At 41.9% G+C, this 17381-nt stretch overlaps 1 protein-coding gene across 1 annotated transcript in view; it reads right to left on the bottom strand.

Moving 5' to 3' along the window:
- The window catches only part of Mettl16 (methyltransferase 16, N6-methyladenosine), a 54117-nt gene that overhangs the window by 26452 nt on the left and 10284 nt on the right, over nucleotides 1–17381 (bottom strand). Inside the window, exons 3-4 of the mRNA XM_055620401.1 lie at nucleotides 12320–12519; nucleotides 9295–9435 (exon numbers count right to left, since the gene is read on the bottom strand). Of these exons, the coding sequence (XP_055476376.1) occupies nucleotides 9295–9435; nucleotides 12320–12519 (341 nt within the window). The remainder of the gene's footprint in view (nucleotides 1–9294; nucleotides 9436–12319; nucleotides 12520–17381) is intronic.

The raw sequence follows: 17381 nt of genomic DNA, 5'->3' as shown, positions 1-17381 counted from the left end.
TTTCTTGTCATTTGATAGTAAACAAATGGCTGAAGGTTGAAAAAAATATATTTGCTGTTAGCTACTGAACAAAATCTATGGATGAAATAAATTGATGTGTAGAGACCTATAATTGCCAGTACATGGGAGGCTGAGGCAGGAGGATTGCAAGTTCCAGACTAGTTTGAACTTAGAAAGTTTAAGCTTGTCTGAAGCAAGGTACCATGTATGTATGTGGTATACAACACATATGCAGGCAAAACACTCATTCACATAATATGAGTCTTTAAAATGTTAAAGACTGTCAATATATGATGTTCACAAAATGTAAATGATCGTGGAAGGGACTTGAGCTAGTTAAAGCAAATATCTGAATACTAGAATTAAATTAATTAAGCAGGGAATGGTAGCACATGCCTGAAGTCTGAGCAAATGGGAGGCAGAAACAGGATACAAAAATCAAGACCAGGTTAGATTATATAATAAGACCCTATTTTTTGTTTGTTTGTGAAAGTCTCACTCTGTAGACCGGGCTGGTCTCAAACTGACAGAGGCCCACTTGTCTCTGCCACCCTAGTACTAGGATTAAAGGAGCATGCCACCACACTCGGCTAAGCCTAGTTTGTCTTTTTAATTAAAGTTTAATAAAGAATAAAATGTACACACACCCCGCAAAATTTGTGCCCAGGATTAGGAGACAATCCGGTCAGTAAAGCGCTTGCCTCGCAAACATAAGGACTCAATCTGATACTCAATATCCAAATAGAAACCGGGCATGGCAGCACCCCCATCCTCAACGCCAGGGAAACAGGAAGAGAAGGGTCCCTGGGGCTTGCTGGCCAGGTAGCCTGGCTGAGCCATTGAGCTCCAGGCTCAGTGTAAGACCCATCTCAAAAACTACAGTGAAGAAGCTAACTAGAAGGCTTAATGATTAAGAGCATAAGCTGTTCCCTCTTCCAGACAACCTGGTTTCTATTCTGATCACCCACAAGACAGCTAACCACCAGTAAGTTCAGCCCCAGAGTAATCTGGCACACTCTTCTGACCTCTGCAGGCACTGCGCACTGCACATTCTGCACACAGAGATACACAGACAGATGCAAGACTCACACATAAATATTTTAAAACTTAAAACATCAAAAAGTAGAAAGTGATTGAAGAACACTGTGATGAAGACTTTTGGGTAAAATAACATGTCACGGCCACCCACTCACACATAAAAATTAACGGCTAAATCTCTTTATGGGAAGTAAGCACAAGCACATTTTCTGAAAGCCTCTTAGATACATAACCTCATCTTTAGTACATTTTGGCCAAAAGATAAAGCATTTATTTATTTATTTATTTATTCATTCATTCATTCATTCATTATGTATGCAATGTTCTGTCTGCATGTACACTTGCATGCCAGAAGAGGGCACCAGATCTCATTATAGATGGTTGTGAGCCACCATGTGGTTGCTGGGAATTGAACTCAGGACCTCTGGAAGAGCAGCCAGTGCTCTTAACCTCTGAGCCATCTCTCCAGCCCCAAGATAAAGTATTTAATATACAATGCTGGTCAGGTGTAGTGGCACAAGCCTTTCATCAAGGCAGATCTCTATTAGTTTGAAACTAGCCTGGGCTACACACACAGCTAGGAGTTTTACTGTCTCAAAACAGGAGGAAGGAGGGAGAAGAAGAGGCTAGAGAGAAGGCTCAGTGGTTAAGAACACAGGCAGCTCTTTCAGAGGACTAGGCTCTATTCCCAGCATGCACATGGCAGAGTATTACTGTCTGATCTGACCCTGTGTTCTGGCCTCCTTGGGCACTAGGCACATATGTGGTGCACAGACAAACATGCAGGTTAAACATCAATACATATACAAATTTTTAATTAAAAAACTAAAAATATAGGGAGGGGTTGGGAAGGGGGGACTGGGGAGAGAGGAGGAAGGGGGCGAAGACCAGGATGTATAGTGTAAAGTGAATAAATTAGTTCATTAATGGGATTTTTGTTTTGTTTTGTTTTTTGTTTCTCGAGACAGAGTTTCTCTGTGTAGCCTTGGGAGTTCTCTTTATAGACCAGACTAGCCTCAAACTCACAGTGATCTGCCTCCCTGAGTGTGGGATTAAAGGTGTGTGCCATCATGGGCTGGCTGGAAAAAAATTTTTAATATATTTTGCTGACTTGTAACTCATGACTTACAACTCATATTTTCTATGGCACAGAGAAACAGAAGACAACGCTTCCGCACTGTTCAGGGATCATTTGAAATAGCATAAACATGCAGTCAATGTAGCACTAGAAAGAAAGAGCGAGAGCTGTTCCGAACAAAACACTGCGGAGGCAGACTACAACAGGGTGAACGTCTGCTGGGAACACACACCGGGGACTAAGACCCCTGTGGAGGGAGAGAGAACCCACTGCTCTACACTGCTGTGTCTACACTGCTGGGGTTTTGTAGTCTTTCTAACACACAAATGAACTGATGAAAAAAAACACAAAAACAACACTTCAAATTTTAGCTATTAACAAACTGATTCTCGGGGGCTAGAGAGATGGCTCTGTGGTTGAGAGCATTAGCTGTTCTTCTAGAGGACCCAGGTTCAATTCCCAGCCCCACATGGCAGCTCACAACTGTTCCAGAGGATCTGACATCCTCACACAGCCAAAACACCAATGCACATTAAATTAAACAAAAACAACAAAAATAAACAAACCTGATTCTCAAGTTAGAGCCTCAACTCAGAGTGCTGAGGCAGGAAGGAGACAGAAAGGGAACTCTCATTAGTGTACTGGGCAGGTGTGATACAGTGCTAAACCATGGTTCAAAATCATTATCAGTGCTAATAAGCCCCTGAAATTCCTATCTGCTTTTGTTTGTAGTACTACAGACTGAACCTCACAAATACAAGGCAAGTGTTCTACTCATGAAAAAATTTTCAACCCAATGATATTTTCTACTGTAAGTATACAAACCAGTCAGGTGAGCCTTAAACTTTAGATCTGCAGGCCTCAGTTTCCCAAGGAGCTAAGATAACTTATGCCACCAGGCCGACCTTAAATTCATATCATAAATACTCCTCCTGGTGTTCATTTTCCAGCAACCAAAGAGGTCAGGAAATAAGATAATGTAATTCGAGCTGGAGGGATGGCTCAGCAGATAAGAGCCATGTCTGCTCTTCCAGAGGTCCTGAGTTCAAATCCCATCAACCAAATGGTAGCTCCTATCCATCTATACTGAGATCTGATGCCCTCTTCTGGTATGCAGGTATGCATGCAGATAAAGCACTCATATAGAATAAATAAATATTAAAAAAAAGAAAAACAAAAAAAATCTATTCAAAAAAGATAATGTAATTCAAGTACCAGCTACTGGACTCTCCGCTGCCTTGGGCAGAAGGGCTTAGCCAGCACCAGCCATCCCATTAAGGAAACCACTGCTCTAAGTAGCTGCTTCAGCTCTGACGGCACACTCATAGGCAGGCTGTTTGAGACAGTTTATATCGGACATACACTGTGTTATCACCAGAATCATGAGATCTAGACCAAAACTTCCTAAGATTTTAGCACTCATGACCCCCTCTGACTGAGACTTTATGTGACTCTGAGTGTACAGGCCTAAAAAACAGGTATGTAAGTGGGCATGATAGTCCACATCGATAACCCCAGAGTTCCAGGTCATCTTCAGCTGCACAGTGAGCTTAAGGCCAGCCTGGAATACCAAGAGACTCTGTCTCAAAAAAAGAAAAAGAAAAAAAAAAAATTTAAGTGGCAGTGAAATGTAGCTCAGTTTCTAGAGTGACTGCTTAGCATACACAAAGCCCTAGTATCAATTCCCTGAACAACAGACAGGCAGTGACAGACACCTATAATCCCAGCATTTGGAAGGTGGAGGCAAGATCAGCAAATTCAAGGTCATTCTCGTCTACAGAGGTCAAGGCCAGCCTATACTAGAACCCCCTGTCTAAAATAAACAACTCAAAAGTACACAAATCAAACATTAACTGACAAATCATAAAGAAGCATGAAGCAATTACTTGGCATATAGTTTTTTCATTCATTAAAGGTGAAAGAAAATTTGCAGTAGAAATGGATATGCTGTGTTTATTTTTTTTACATAAAAGTTAAATCTTGGCTGAGTATGTGATACTGCAAGTCATAGAACATGTTTTTCAGGTGATCGATATTTTCATTTTATAACCATCAGTCTAAGAGTGCTGATTGACAAAAATAAATAGCATAAAACAGCAAAGCATCTCAGAAATCCTTGGAAATTCTGTTCTGATCCCACACTAAAATTCATCTAAACAATTTTTTAATGTATTTAAGTTAGCAACTCAAACAGCATAAGTTTTGTTTTTTTGAGACAGAGTCCTGGCTGTCCTGGAACTCTCTCTGTAGACCAGGATGGCCTCGAACTCGCAGAGATCTGCCTGCCTCTGCCTCCCGACTGCTGGGGTTAAAGGCATGCACACCCATGTGTGGTTCAAGTGGAATCTTTGTTTATTACTTTTTTCATTCTTCTTCTACTACCACAACTACTAATACAACCAAAACTACAACTACTGCAACTACCACAACTACTGCTCCAACTACTACTGCTGCTGCCGAGGCCTCACTGTGTAGCTCTGGCTGGCCTAGAACTGGCTCCATAGACCACACTGGACTTGACCTCAAAAAAATCCACCTCCTACCTCTGAGTGCTGAGATCAGAGTATGCACCACCATGCCCAGCTTTTGTTGCTCTCAGAGATATATTACTCCAGAAGGCCTGGATAGCTCGACGGATGAGCTCCTGACCCAGAATCTGAAAGACGTATATTTTTCCTTAGTGTGCCTGTAAAAGTTCACGTGCAAATCACCTATTGAGGAGCCTGCATAAGAGAGGGCATCCAATCACCTGGAACTGGAGTTACAGGCAGTCGTGAATCACCTGATCTCGGTGCTGGGAACTAAAACAGGATCCTCTACCAGAGCAGTAAGCTCTCCCCATCTCCCCAGGGCACAAACACCAATTAAACAAACATATAGATAGGTATGTGTATATACACGTGAGTCGTGTGTGTGTGTGTGTGTATGTGTGTGCGCACACATTGGCACACATGCTCAAGAATGTGGAGGTCAGAGGACAACTTGGGTTCTCTTATTCTACCATGTGGGTCCTGGGGATTCAACTCAAGTCATCAGGCGTGGCAAAAAGTGCATTTACCCACTGACCCATCTTGATGGCTCCCAAATGGTCTCAAATATTCTATTACAACATGATCTAAAATTATATTAATTTAATAGTTACATCCTGGAGAATGACAATAGGAAAGCTTTCCCATAGCTAAAGCATTGTTTAAGTGCTCAAAAAATAAAAACAAAAAACCACCACAACAAAACACATCAATTTCTAACACAATGGCCTCAAATCTGAACCAAGGTATTTCATGTAGTGTTTTTTGGTCAGCATGGTGTGCTGGCTTTCACAGCACAAAGCATATGTTCTAGGTTCAGAACCAGGGATACAGTGAAGTCCGATCATGCAACATGCTGCTTCCAGAAACACTTCAGATTCATTATGCACTTAATCTGAATTCATCTTTGGTTACTGAATGTTCAGAAACCTTTTAAACAACTTCTCCCCCCTCCTACCCATCCCCCAGAACCCCTTCCACATTCAGTGATGCTATCCCGTATGAGGGACAGAAGCAGAAACATATTAAGAGAGGGCAGAGAGCTGAGACTGGAGAGGGGAAAGGCTTTAAGAAGTCAGCCTTTAGAAGAGCACATGCACACCCTGGTCTGCAAGTTTAGGGTGCTGTCAAGTCTTGAAAGGCTGGTGAGGATGAACTAAGGACCTGTCAGAACCAGCTGAAGAGCACAAGTTTTTACCTATAACAGACGAAGGGACATTAGAGGACATTATCTGCTGCTGCCGCCAGCCTACCGCTACCCTTCACTGCTGCCAAACTTGGGAGGAAACAAAAGCTGCCCATGATCAGCCCAAAGAGGCTTCCTTGTCTACCCATAACCCAGCCAGTTGATTTATGTAGGAAGATCCCAAGTATCAGGCCAATATACAATATATGACATAGACTGGAGATAAAAACTGCACTGAAAAGAAATGTTTGCTCTGCTCCACAAGTAGAAGAGGCAGCAGCAGCAGGAGCCACAGAGCAGGCTCCGGACGCTACTTCGGAACCAGGGACCCAGAAGTGCCCATACACTGAGCCCTCTGAGCTCACTGAGCTGTGGAGGCATCTTGGCAGAATACCAGACTCTCCTTCAGGACCTGACCAACATCATCACCCTGGAAGATCTGGAACAGCTCAAATAAGCCTGCAAGGAAGACATCCCCAGCAGGTGAAGAGATCACTACAGGAAGTGCCTGTTTAGCTCCCTGGTGAGCCACAACAAGCTGAACAAACACCACCTCTCCTGCATTGAACACATCGTTGAGATATCCTGCCATCCTGACCTACTCACTATGGTGGTTGACTACAGAACCCATGTGCTGAAGATCTCTAAGGAGGATGAGCTGGACACCAAGCTAACCGGAATCCCCAGGCCAAGAAGTACAATGACATTATCTGACAGCCCTGAGGAAGAAATCAAACTGGCTCCCCCACCAAAGAATGCAGAAGGGGAGGTAGAGGAGGAAGGAGAGGAAGGTTGGATCTTCATTAGACCGCTCCTTTCCCTATCCTCAATGGGAGGGGCTAGGGCAACTTACTAACTTGGCCGTAACCCCGTGTGTGTGTGTGTGTGTGTGTGTGTGTGTGTGTGTGTGTGTGCGCGCGCACGTGCACATGCTCGAACATGTGCGTGTGCATGAACGTGTGTGGGTGTGCATGTCTGTCTATCTAGCTCACCTAGTTCCTCCTCCTCATGAAGGGATTGGAGTCAGGGGAGGGGAAACTTAATTTCCTAAATATAGGGGGGAGGTAGAAGCTATTTCTATGTGACTAGAAATTGGCACATTCTTCCTCCTCCTCCCCTTCCCTCCCCTCTTTCCCCACACTGAGGAGCTAAGGTGAAGATGAAGTATGGGAGAGATGATTAGATCTAAAGAAAAGCAGTGGGAAAGAAGGTAAAGAAGCTATTCAACCTCCACCTGGAAGGAACGAAGAAAGGCCAGAATTCAGTGTTTGTGTCTCTATGCTGGACTGGCTAGAATCTAGTTTTCTGCTATTCCTAAGGCTGAAGTCCCAAGTGTCAGTGTTTCCTCCTTTATGCACTTCCCATGGGCCTGGGATGGGTTTGAGTCAGAAATTTTAATGAGAAGACCACTAGATCCGTTCCTGGCCCCAAAGAGAAGCCAGTATTTGACGGCCCCAACTTCTGCTCTGGAGACTATGTTGGGACCATGAACTACTGAGCCTGATATGGAGATGCAGGCAGAAACAGGCCCACTTTCTCCTCTGTTCCTAGATATAGACTGTTACCTGACCCTGAGTCTAGGGAGGATGGGGAATGCGATCCTTAGGTTTTAACCCACCACTTCTACAGGGTTCTGATATGGATATTGTAAGCAACCTTCCCATTCTCCAGTTTAGAATTCCCCAAGCAAGAAAGAGTTAACTACAGGTGTTTTCTTTGCACTGACCATCAACCCAATTCAATCCAGGAAGAGATTTGGTGAGCTTTTTTATCTGGTTTGTCAATGCCTCACAGCTAAGTCACTAGAGTGCAATGAGTGAACCCAGCCTCCTACCTGTCCCAAGATGCTCTTCCCCATCTTGACCCCGCTAACTGTGTATACATATATATTCTACTTATGTGTATATTAAACCCTCAAAAAGAAAAAGAAATGTTTGAAGCCAGGCTGTGGGAAGCAGAGGTAGGCAGATATTTGTGAATTTGGGGCCAGCCTGGTCTTCAAAGCAAGTCCGGGACAGCCAGAGCTACACTCAGAAACCCTATCTCTTAAAAAAAAAAAAAAAAAAGATAGCAAGCGAGAGAGAGAGGGGGTTTTTTTGTGTGTCCCCCCCCCCCCGAAAACACTTTGTCAAGAAAATGAAAAATCACAAGCTGCAAGAAAACACTTTCAAAGAACGTATCTGGAAGAGCATAGTTCTGAACATCTTTAATCCCAGCATTCATGAGGACATTCAATCTTGCTGTGAACAGTTCTAGAAAATAAAGTATATTAAAATATATGCCAAAACCATTTAAGAAACATATAACAAAATAATGACGATGACGATTTAATAGCTGGACATGGCATGCATACCTTAATATTTGTTTTTAATTTTAGGTGTAAGATTGCTTTGTTTGTATGTATGTGTACACCGTATGCATGCTGGTTATCCTCAGAAGCCAGAGACATCAGATCCCCAGGAATTAAGAATTACAGACAGTTGTGAACCACCATGTTAGTGTTGGAAATACTAAGTACTCTCAACCCCTGAGCCATCTCTCCAGCCTCAACAGAACAAATTTTTAAGATCTACTGAAAAACAAACCTACTTAACTTACTAAATTAGAAGGTGGGGCTAGACACAGTAACACACACCTGTGATCCCAGTGCTCAGGAGGCAGAGGCAGCAGATCTCAGTGAGTTCAAGGCCAGCCTGGTCTAGAAATCAGTCTAGGACAGCCAAGGCCACACAGAGATAACAGATGGATGGATGGATGGATGGATGGATGGATGGATGGATGGATGGATGGATGAATGGATAAGACAAGCCCCTCCCCTCAAAAGAATTAGGAGGTGTGGCCTTGCTGGAGGAGGTGGGCCTTTGTGGGTGAGCTCTGAGGTTAAAAAAAAAAAAAATACACCACTGGGGTTGTTTCTCAAGATGCTGTTCCAACACCATGTCTGCCTGCCTGCATGGCTTCATGCTGCCCACCATGATGGTCATAGATTCTAACTTTCTGAAACTACACACCCAAATAAACTCTTTCTTCCATACTTCCTTGGCCATACTGTCTTATCAGAGCAATAGAACAGTAACCAAGACAGAAGCCAAATTCACAAATCACAATATAGAAATATCAAAGGATCAACTATACTTAATATATTCCTTCTAAGTTAATTCTGGAATCAAAACCAATTACAATATATAAGATTATTCAAAACTTGAAGTCTATACATTTCAGCAAAAGATAACAAGCCAGGCATGGTGGCACTCATCTTTAATCCCAGCACTCAGGAGGCAGATGCAGGAAGATCTCTATGAGAATGAGGTCAACCTGGCCCGAAAAGTGAGTTCCACGGCAGCCAAAGCTTCACAGAGAGATTCTGTTCAAACAAAAACTCACAGAAGGTAATATAATACATGTTAAATTAGAAAAATTTTAATGAACAAAGCTTGAGGGGCTATTTATTCAGAGGAACCAACCTTTAATGAGCTCAGATAGGTTATTCTGTTCCACGTTTTTCTTAGCATAATTGAAGCACATGTCATCCACTTCTGTTGCCAGGAAATACCAGCCATTTAAGGTTGCTCCAAGTAAGGGGTAGATGCAGGATGCCCCAGTACCTAGTAAATAAAAATCCAGAGTACATCCCACATATGAGTGAGTACAACAAACCCCGCCCCCTCCTTCCTAAGAATTTTCAGGTCTGCACAGTTTAACTCACAAGTGGTGATATTCCGTAGCTACTGAGCTCATTCCTCATTTCACCTGTGAGTCTTATTCCTCATCAGCACAAACTTCTGAGAGGACAGAAACCTTTCTGCCCTACTCTTGTATGCTGTGTGTAAAATGAGGTGTGGATAACTGGAGGACCAGGAAAACACAACTTATGAACCTAAAGTAGCCAAAATTCAACTTGCTCATAGAAGTCTTTACATACCAACACAAAACTCAATTTCCTCAATGCAATGCTATTTGTTACAACACCACAGTAGTATCTTCAAGCAAATCAATGCAGTGGCACAAACCTGTAATTCCAGGACTTGGGAAGCAGAGGCAGTAAGATTGAATTTGAGACCCTGTCTCCAAAAAAGAAAAAAAAAAGGGGGGGGGGGGAGAGAAAAACAAAACATACACATAGCTCATTCTTGAAAAGCAGAAGAATGGTGTGTCTACATGTGTGATTTTCATGGCGTCAAATGATCCAGTTCTCTGTGGTTGTGGAAAATGTCAGTCATATCAGTCACTGACTAACCCTAGCACAGGTACATATTGAGAAGACAGCGCTTCATGCAAAAAAGCAGCTTCAACAGCCAGTATTTGATCCTAAATTTGTGTGTAGGGTCCCTAACTGTAGCCTGGTCTCCCTCCAACCCCCCCCCCCAAAAAATGCTGCCTTTACAACACTGACAGGTCTTTTTTTTTTTCTTTTTTAATTTTTATTTAATTTTTATTAAATAGTTTATTCACTTTGTATCCCAGCTGTAGCTCCTTCTCCCATCCCCTCCCAATTTCACCCTCCCTCCCTCCTCTCCACTGACAAATCTTAACCAATTAGATCCTAGTAAGTTTATCCAAAGGAAAGAAAACTAGGATTTCTCCTGATAGCTACAGCCTGGACCAGCCACTCCAGGACTGCTTTCCCACAAACTGATTGCATTACAGGGTCTGGAGGTGCTTCTAGCTCAGGGAAGCCCTCTCATCCCATCATGTCCTCATGACCTACTCTCAACAGGCTAGGAAACAGAGACCAAAGTAAATGCTGCAATACTTAACCTTTTTGCCAACCAGTTATTGTCAGGCAAACACCTCCTTAGGAATTTGGGAGGTGGAAGAAAGAGTCACAATTGTTTAAGCATGGGCATTCCAACTAGAGTCATTAGTCACCTCTGAAGGAAAAAAGGGAGGGGACTTCTGTTAATTTCACCTCAAAAGGGAAAAATTCAGGTAAAAAGACCTCTCCTCTATCCTCCTAAAATTGGTCCTCAATCACAAAGACCAAGAAGCTTGTATTCTGACATTCTGATATCCTCAGAAAGCCAGATGACATTTTAAGTGGGTAACAATCTTTATAATAATAAATAAAAATGGAAAGCCTCGTCATGGAATTAGAGCAAACGGATAGGAGTCTGGGGGAAGAATCTATATAGAACCCTAATTAGAAAGACGATTTCGGCAGTACTGCCCCCCCGTGAAGAGCTAAAATCCATTAACCTCACATATCCCCAAGTGCCATGTTAGACGGTTTGGGGCAAAATTAAAATGCAATTAGCACCAAATAGGCTAGAGTGCCTTTTCTCCACATCCTCTGTAGCTATGAGCTCACTTCGTAGCCAAGGCAAGCACTGGCTTGGAATCTGCTATCCTCCCACTACCACAACCCAAGTGCTGGGATCACAAATACCGTAACACTTTTCAAGTCAAGATCTTAGCTTCCGAAGCCCCATCGCCGTCTTCTATCATCAACATAAAAAGCTTTAAATCAGGTCTCTGTGCTTAGCACACATGAAGCACAGTGTTACAAGTGTTAAAAGAACAGTGCTTTTATCCAAAAACTTTGGCAGGCCTTGCAAGATTACTGTAACTACAGTTTCCAGTCTAGTGGCAAATAAAAATATTAACCAAGTATTATAACCAAGAAAGTAACCTTTCTTAGGTTTCAAGATCAGAGAAAGCAGTCTTGAGTTAACAAGTATTGTATTAATGGGAACAAACAAAATAAAGATGGGAGAAGTTTGAAGCACAGGAAATAACATTGAAAGGCCTGGGGGTCTAAAAGACATTCTTGAAAAACAAAAGAAAATCATATAAACTGGGGCTTAGAGAACCCAGAAAGCGGGTAAGGATTAAGGACAGACAACGGGAATTCTGAGAGGCCAAATCAAGGCTTTAAGTGTTTACTAAAAAGCCAGGCAGCGTACACCTTTAATCCCAGCACTCAGCAGGCAGAGGCTAGTTCCAGGACAGCCAGGATGTCTCAAAAGCAAAATAAACAAAAGAAAAAAAGGGGGAAAGGGCTTTAGAACTGGGCATAGTGGTGCATACCTTTAATCCCAGCATTTAGGAGGCAGAGGCAAGAAAATCTCTGTGAGATCTATACTAGCCTGATGTGTAGAGGCTATACAGTTTCAGGGCAGCCAAGGCTACACAGAGAAGCACTGACTCAAAAAAAAAAAAAAAAAAACAACAAAAAAAAAACAAAAAAACTAATAAATTAAATTAAAAATTGTTTAATGACAGAGTAAACAATGCCCAACAAAGATATTACAGTAGAAACTCCAAAGCTAAGTAAACAAAGGTCTCTTTCTCCTTTCACACTTCTCTTACCCCCTTGTTCCCTACCTAACATGGACGTCCCTTCTCAAGAGAAACCAACGTAGAAATGTCCACATGCAGCAAACAAAAGCTTCTTTCACAGTAAGTACTAGAAGGACTTTATAAAGAATGTACAATGCAAAACCTATGGAACTTACTCTTGGTCGCAAAAAGAAGTTAAGTACTACCTACCTATGTCAATTCCTCTTCGGAGAGTACTTTTGTCAGAATCCTGATGACCGATCAGATCTTCTACCCAGTGAATATAGTTAAGTCTCAAGGGAACTGTGGGAATTAGTCTCTCTAAAGGAATGTCAATAGAAAGTCCAAAGTCCTCTCTCAGGAGAGTACAAGTCAGAGCTCTGACTGCTTCAGGGTCTTTGAAGTTAAGACTGAGGAGTAGAGAAAAGAAAGACAAACTGATCAGTACCACCACCATGCCGCACTAGCTCCTTCACCATATCAGGCACCTGTACGAGGACCCAATGACCATCTGGATTTCCTGACGTTACACTCAGTATGTAGCTCAACAGCAGACACACAGGGATGCTTGACACCTTCAGAACCTATGAAGAGCAGTATAGTCATCCACAGGGGTTAAGTGTGCTTCTGTTCCAATTCCTATCTGTTTCCTGTCTGGACAAGACGTTGGCCTCGCTGACACTTCTCTCAGCTGTGAAGGGTAGGAGTGCCATGTGACAGTCTCTGAAAAGAACACAGCTCTTGACACATACTGAGTTTATAAATGCTGACTATTTTTTTCTTTTTTACTATCATCAACATCACTGACATTAACACATTCTTCAAAAACACTCAAAAATGGGGGGAAAAATGGCCAGGGGGTGGTGGTGCACACCTTTAATCCCAATACCCGGGAGGCAGAGGCAGGCGGATCTCTGTTGAATTTGAGACCAGCCTAAGCTACGAAGTAAGTCCAAGACAGCCAAGGGTACACAGAGAAACCCTGTCTCAAAAAAAAAAAACAAACAACAACAACAAAAAAACAAAAAACCACAAACACAAAAAGCAACAACAGCAAAAGTAACATAAAAATGTTCAGTGATAGCCAGGTGTGATGGCACACACCTTTACTCCCCTACTTGGGAGGCAGAAGCAGGGCTGCTAGGTTTGAGGGTAGGGCTACAGTTTCAGAGTACAGCTAGAGTACATAAAAGAAACCCTGTCTCCAAAAAAAAAAAAAAGACTGAACAAAATATTGCATTTTACTCCTGTAGAACTAATCAAGTTTATTGAAAGAGTGGACTAACTCCATCTTCTTCAATGACAGAAATAAAAAAGTCAATCTTACACATCAAAGAAATCCTCATTCAAGTAAGACACTAAATATATTCATATCCAATACTGGAATATCCAATACACTGGCTGATCTAATATCTCATCATACTATACGTAAAGTTCTAAATTATGTTTTTTAAATATTTTATTTATTTATTATGTATACAGTGTTCTGCCTACATGTGTGACTCAGTAGAGGCACCAGATCTCATTATAGATAGCTATGAGCCACCATGTGGGTGCTGGGAAATGAACTCAGGACCTTATCTCTGAGCCATCTCTCCAGCCCAAAGTCCTAAATTTTCAAATGTAAAATTTTAGAAATTAAAGAAACCCAATAACCTAAAAACACCTTCTAAAACAAAGTTTGAAAGTATTTTCTCAAGAGCATACACAGTAATTTAATTACTGCCTTACAACTTCTCAATGTTAGTCTGCAGCTGAGCTGTGAAAATCCAGGGTTGCAAATCCAGGGAATTTACCAAGAATAGCTTTCAAAATAACAGTTGAGGGAAAGAATTGTGAACTAATCAAATGAGACAATGTCCTTATACCTGTGGACAGTAACACATCATTTATGGCTGAGCAGCCACTCGGGGACCATGTTCTGATACAGCACTCTCCAGATTGGGCCTGAACCTAGAGGTCAAGCCCCAGGAATCCTCTTCTCTGTCTCTCGAGCACTGGTACTACAGGATAACCATGGCACCAGGCATTACAAGGGTACTAAGGAAACAAACTGAGGTCATCATGTAAGTGTAGCAATTTATTGACTGAGCCATCTTCCCAATCCCCAACTTTTTTTCTTTTACACATGGCACATTGCCATTATATTATCTAGGAATGATGCATTTCTGTAATTTTTCCCATTAAGTGGTCTAGAGGTGTATTTTAAATTTTCCGCTTTCTGCCAGGTATAGTGTTGCACACATTTAATCCCAAAAACTTGGGGGGGGGGGGGAAGGCAGGCACATCTCTTGAGTTTAATACCAGCCTGGTCCACAGTGAGGTACAGGCCAACCAAATCTACATAGGGAGACCCTGGTCTATCTCAAAGAAAGCAAGTGGAGGTAAGTGTAGGTACAAAGCCCTGGGTTAGACTCCCAGGATCACATTAAACTGGGCACTATGGTATAGCCCTGTAAGCTCAGCACTTGGGGGGGGGGGGGGGGGGCAAGAGGATCGGAAATCCACAGCTATCCTTGGTCACACATTAAGTTCAAGGCCAGCCTAAGTTTCCTAAAATCCTGTGTCAAAAATAACACACCTACTCACTCACACCCACCATCACCAGCAACAGCAATTAAAGAAAAGGAAGCCATAAAGTTGAGAGAGTAAGACGTGCATGGGAGAGGAAAGAGGAGGAGGAAAGGGAAAGAGGGAAATGATGTAATTTGAAAAAATTAAAATTATTAAAAAGCTCCTCCCTGTCTTTCTCGGACCTCCCCTAGCTGTTGCAAATACAGGGTTTAGCTCGCGGTACAGTGTTTACCTAGTGTGCACAAGAACCCTAGGTTTGACCCTAGTTGCACAAAACTAAAATCTATTGTCAGGCATAGAAGCATATACCTGCAATCTCAACAATTAAAAGGCAGAGACAGAAAGATCTTTGCAAGTTCAAGGCCATTCAGGTCTACACAGTGAATGCCAAGCAGCCAGAGGTACAGAGGAAGACTGTCTCAAACAGCAACCCCTCAAACATACACATTCTTATCAACTACAGCACGTGATTTATTCATAAGAAACTGTAACCTGTCACCCAAACCACTGCACATGAAGCAGAGGAAAGAGCAGTAGAGCGGGTAAACGAAGACCCAGGAGAACTGACTCAGACTCTGCTAACAGGGCTGAGTGTCCATTTGTAGCTCTAGGGAAAGGCAGACGTCAGTCTAAGTGTTGGAAACTCTTTGTAGGGCAAAGTCTAGTCACCCAGCTTCATTACTTAAATATCTAGGTCACATTAGCACCCTGGGACACTGCAAATCCTGAGCACAGGCAAGATGTTTTTTATTCTCATTTCCAAGATCACAGGGAGGCCTAGGAACTAAAATTAGCTCTCACGTGAAAATTAGCATTTATTCATTCCAGTCTCTGTTGTTTGTTTAACACATGCAGCCTCACAAAACAGCCTATTGTCAACAGACTTCTGATTTCCCCAGAATGACTCCACTCTGCTGCAAATGAATACTTTAATGTATCATTTCTAGAAACAAGTTCTGGAATATGCATTTCCACTATACAAGGATTGACCTAACAATCATTCTAATACTGCAGAAGCTGAATCTCAAATGTGTGAATAATCACTAAAGCCTGTCAGCCTTGTTGCACATGACTGCATTCACACACAGGCACACACACAAATGATAAATAAACAGAATAAAACCTTTTAATTTTTTTCTTTTTAAAGTTCTTTATTTATTATTTCTACAGCATTCTGCCTGTGCTCCAGAACAGAAGCGGGCATCAGATCTCACTATAGATGGTTATGGGCCACCACATGATTGCTGGGAATTGAACTCAGGACCTTTTGGAAGAACAGCCAGTGTTGTTAACCTCTGAGCCATCTCTCCAGTCCTAAAACCTTTTAATTTTAAAAAATTATTTTTGGCCAGGCATAGTGGATCACACCTGTAATCCCAGCACTCAGAGAGGCAGAAGCAGATAAATCTTTATGAGTTCGAGGCCAGTCTGGTCTAAAAAAGAAGAGTCAATGACAGCCAAGGCTACACAGAGAAACCCTTTCTCGGGAATGAATAAATAAATTATATATATATATACACACACACGCATATATTTTTATATAAATGTATATGTTTTATATATTGACATAATTTTCTATTTTGTATATTTATATGTGTTTGTTTTATGGCTGTTCTGCCTCCGTGCATAACTGTGCACCGCATGTTCACAGTGCCCTGAGACACCTAAGGAGTTATCAGAAACAAATTCAAGTCCTCCGTGAGCACACTAAGTGCTCTTAACCATAAAGTATTCTCTCTAGTCACAAATAATTTTTTTTAAAAAGTTAACTTTGAGCCAGGCTGTGGCTGTATACGCCTTTAATCCAAGAACTCAGGAGGCAGTCAGGCAGATCTCTGAATTTGAGTCCAGCCTAGTCTACAGAGCTAGTTCTACGACAGCCAAGGCTACTTGAAGAAACCCAGTCTCAAAAAAAATAAAAACAAACAAAGTAAGTTGCCAAGCATAACGGCACATGTCTGTAAAGCCTATGTATGATATGCTAATAAAAACAATTTAAAAAGCCAATTCAAAGGGGCTGGAAAGGTGGCTCATTGCTTAAGAGTACTGGCTACTCTTCCAGAGGACCCAGGTTTAATTCTCAGCACCCATAACTCACAACTGTTTTTAACTCCACTTCTAAGGGATCTACACCCTCACATAGGCACATGCAGGCAAAACACCAATGCACATAAAATAAAAATAAAATTTTAAAAAATCCAATTCCCAGTGTAAGATAAATGTACAGATCTCCATTGTCAGTATTCTACTCATTGTCAGTATTCCACACTGCACAGACTTTTAAGAAGCTGCAGCTTGGGGCTGGAGAGATGGCTCAGTGGTTAAGAGCACTGTCTGTTCTTCCAAAGGATGCGGGTTCAATTCCTAGAACCCACATGGCAACTCACAACTGTCTATACTCCAGTTCTAAGGGATCTGACACCTTCACACATAAAATTAAATTAAATAAATTATAAAAAAGCTGTAGCCTAGCACAATAATACATACCTTCAGTCCTAAAAATCTCTCAAAAAAACCAAAAACAAAACAAATGATAGATAGATAGACAGATAGATAGATAGATAGATAGATAGATAGACAGATAGATAGATAGATAGATAGACAGATAGACAGATAGATAGATAGATAGACAGACAGACAGACAGACAGACAGACAGATAGACAGATAGACAGATAGACAGATAGACAGATAGACAGA

Source organism: Psammomys obesus, unplaced genomic scaffold (genome assembly GCF_907164565.1).
Source record: "Psammomys obesus unplaced genomic scaffold, mPsaObe1.curated_primary_1811, whole genome shotgun sequence".
NCBI classification, from domain to species: domain Eukaryota; kingdom Metazoa; phylum Chordata; class Mammalia; order Rodentia; family Muridae; genus Psammomys; species Psammomys obesus.
The sequence above is the reverse complement of the archived record's forward strand: the minus strand, read 5'-3'. Positions and strand labels throughout refer to the sequence as shown.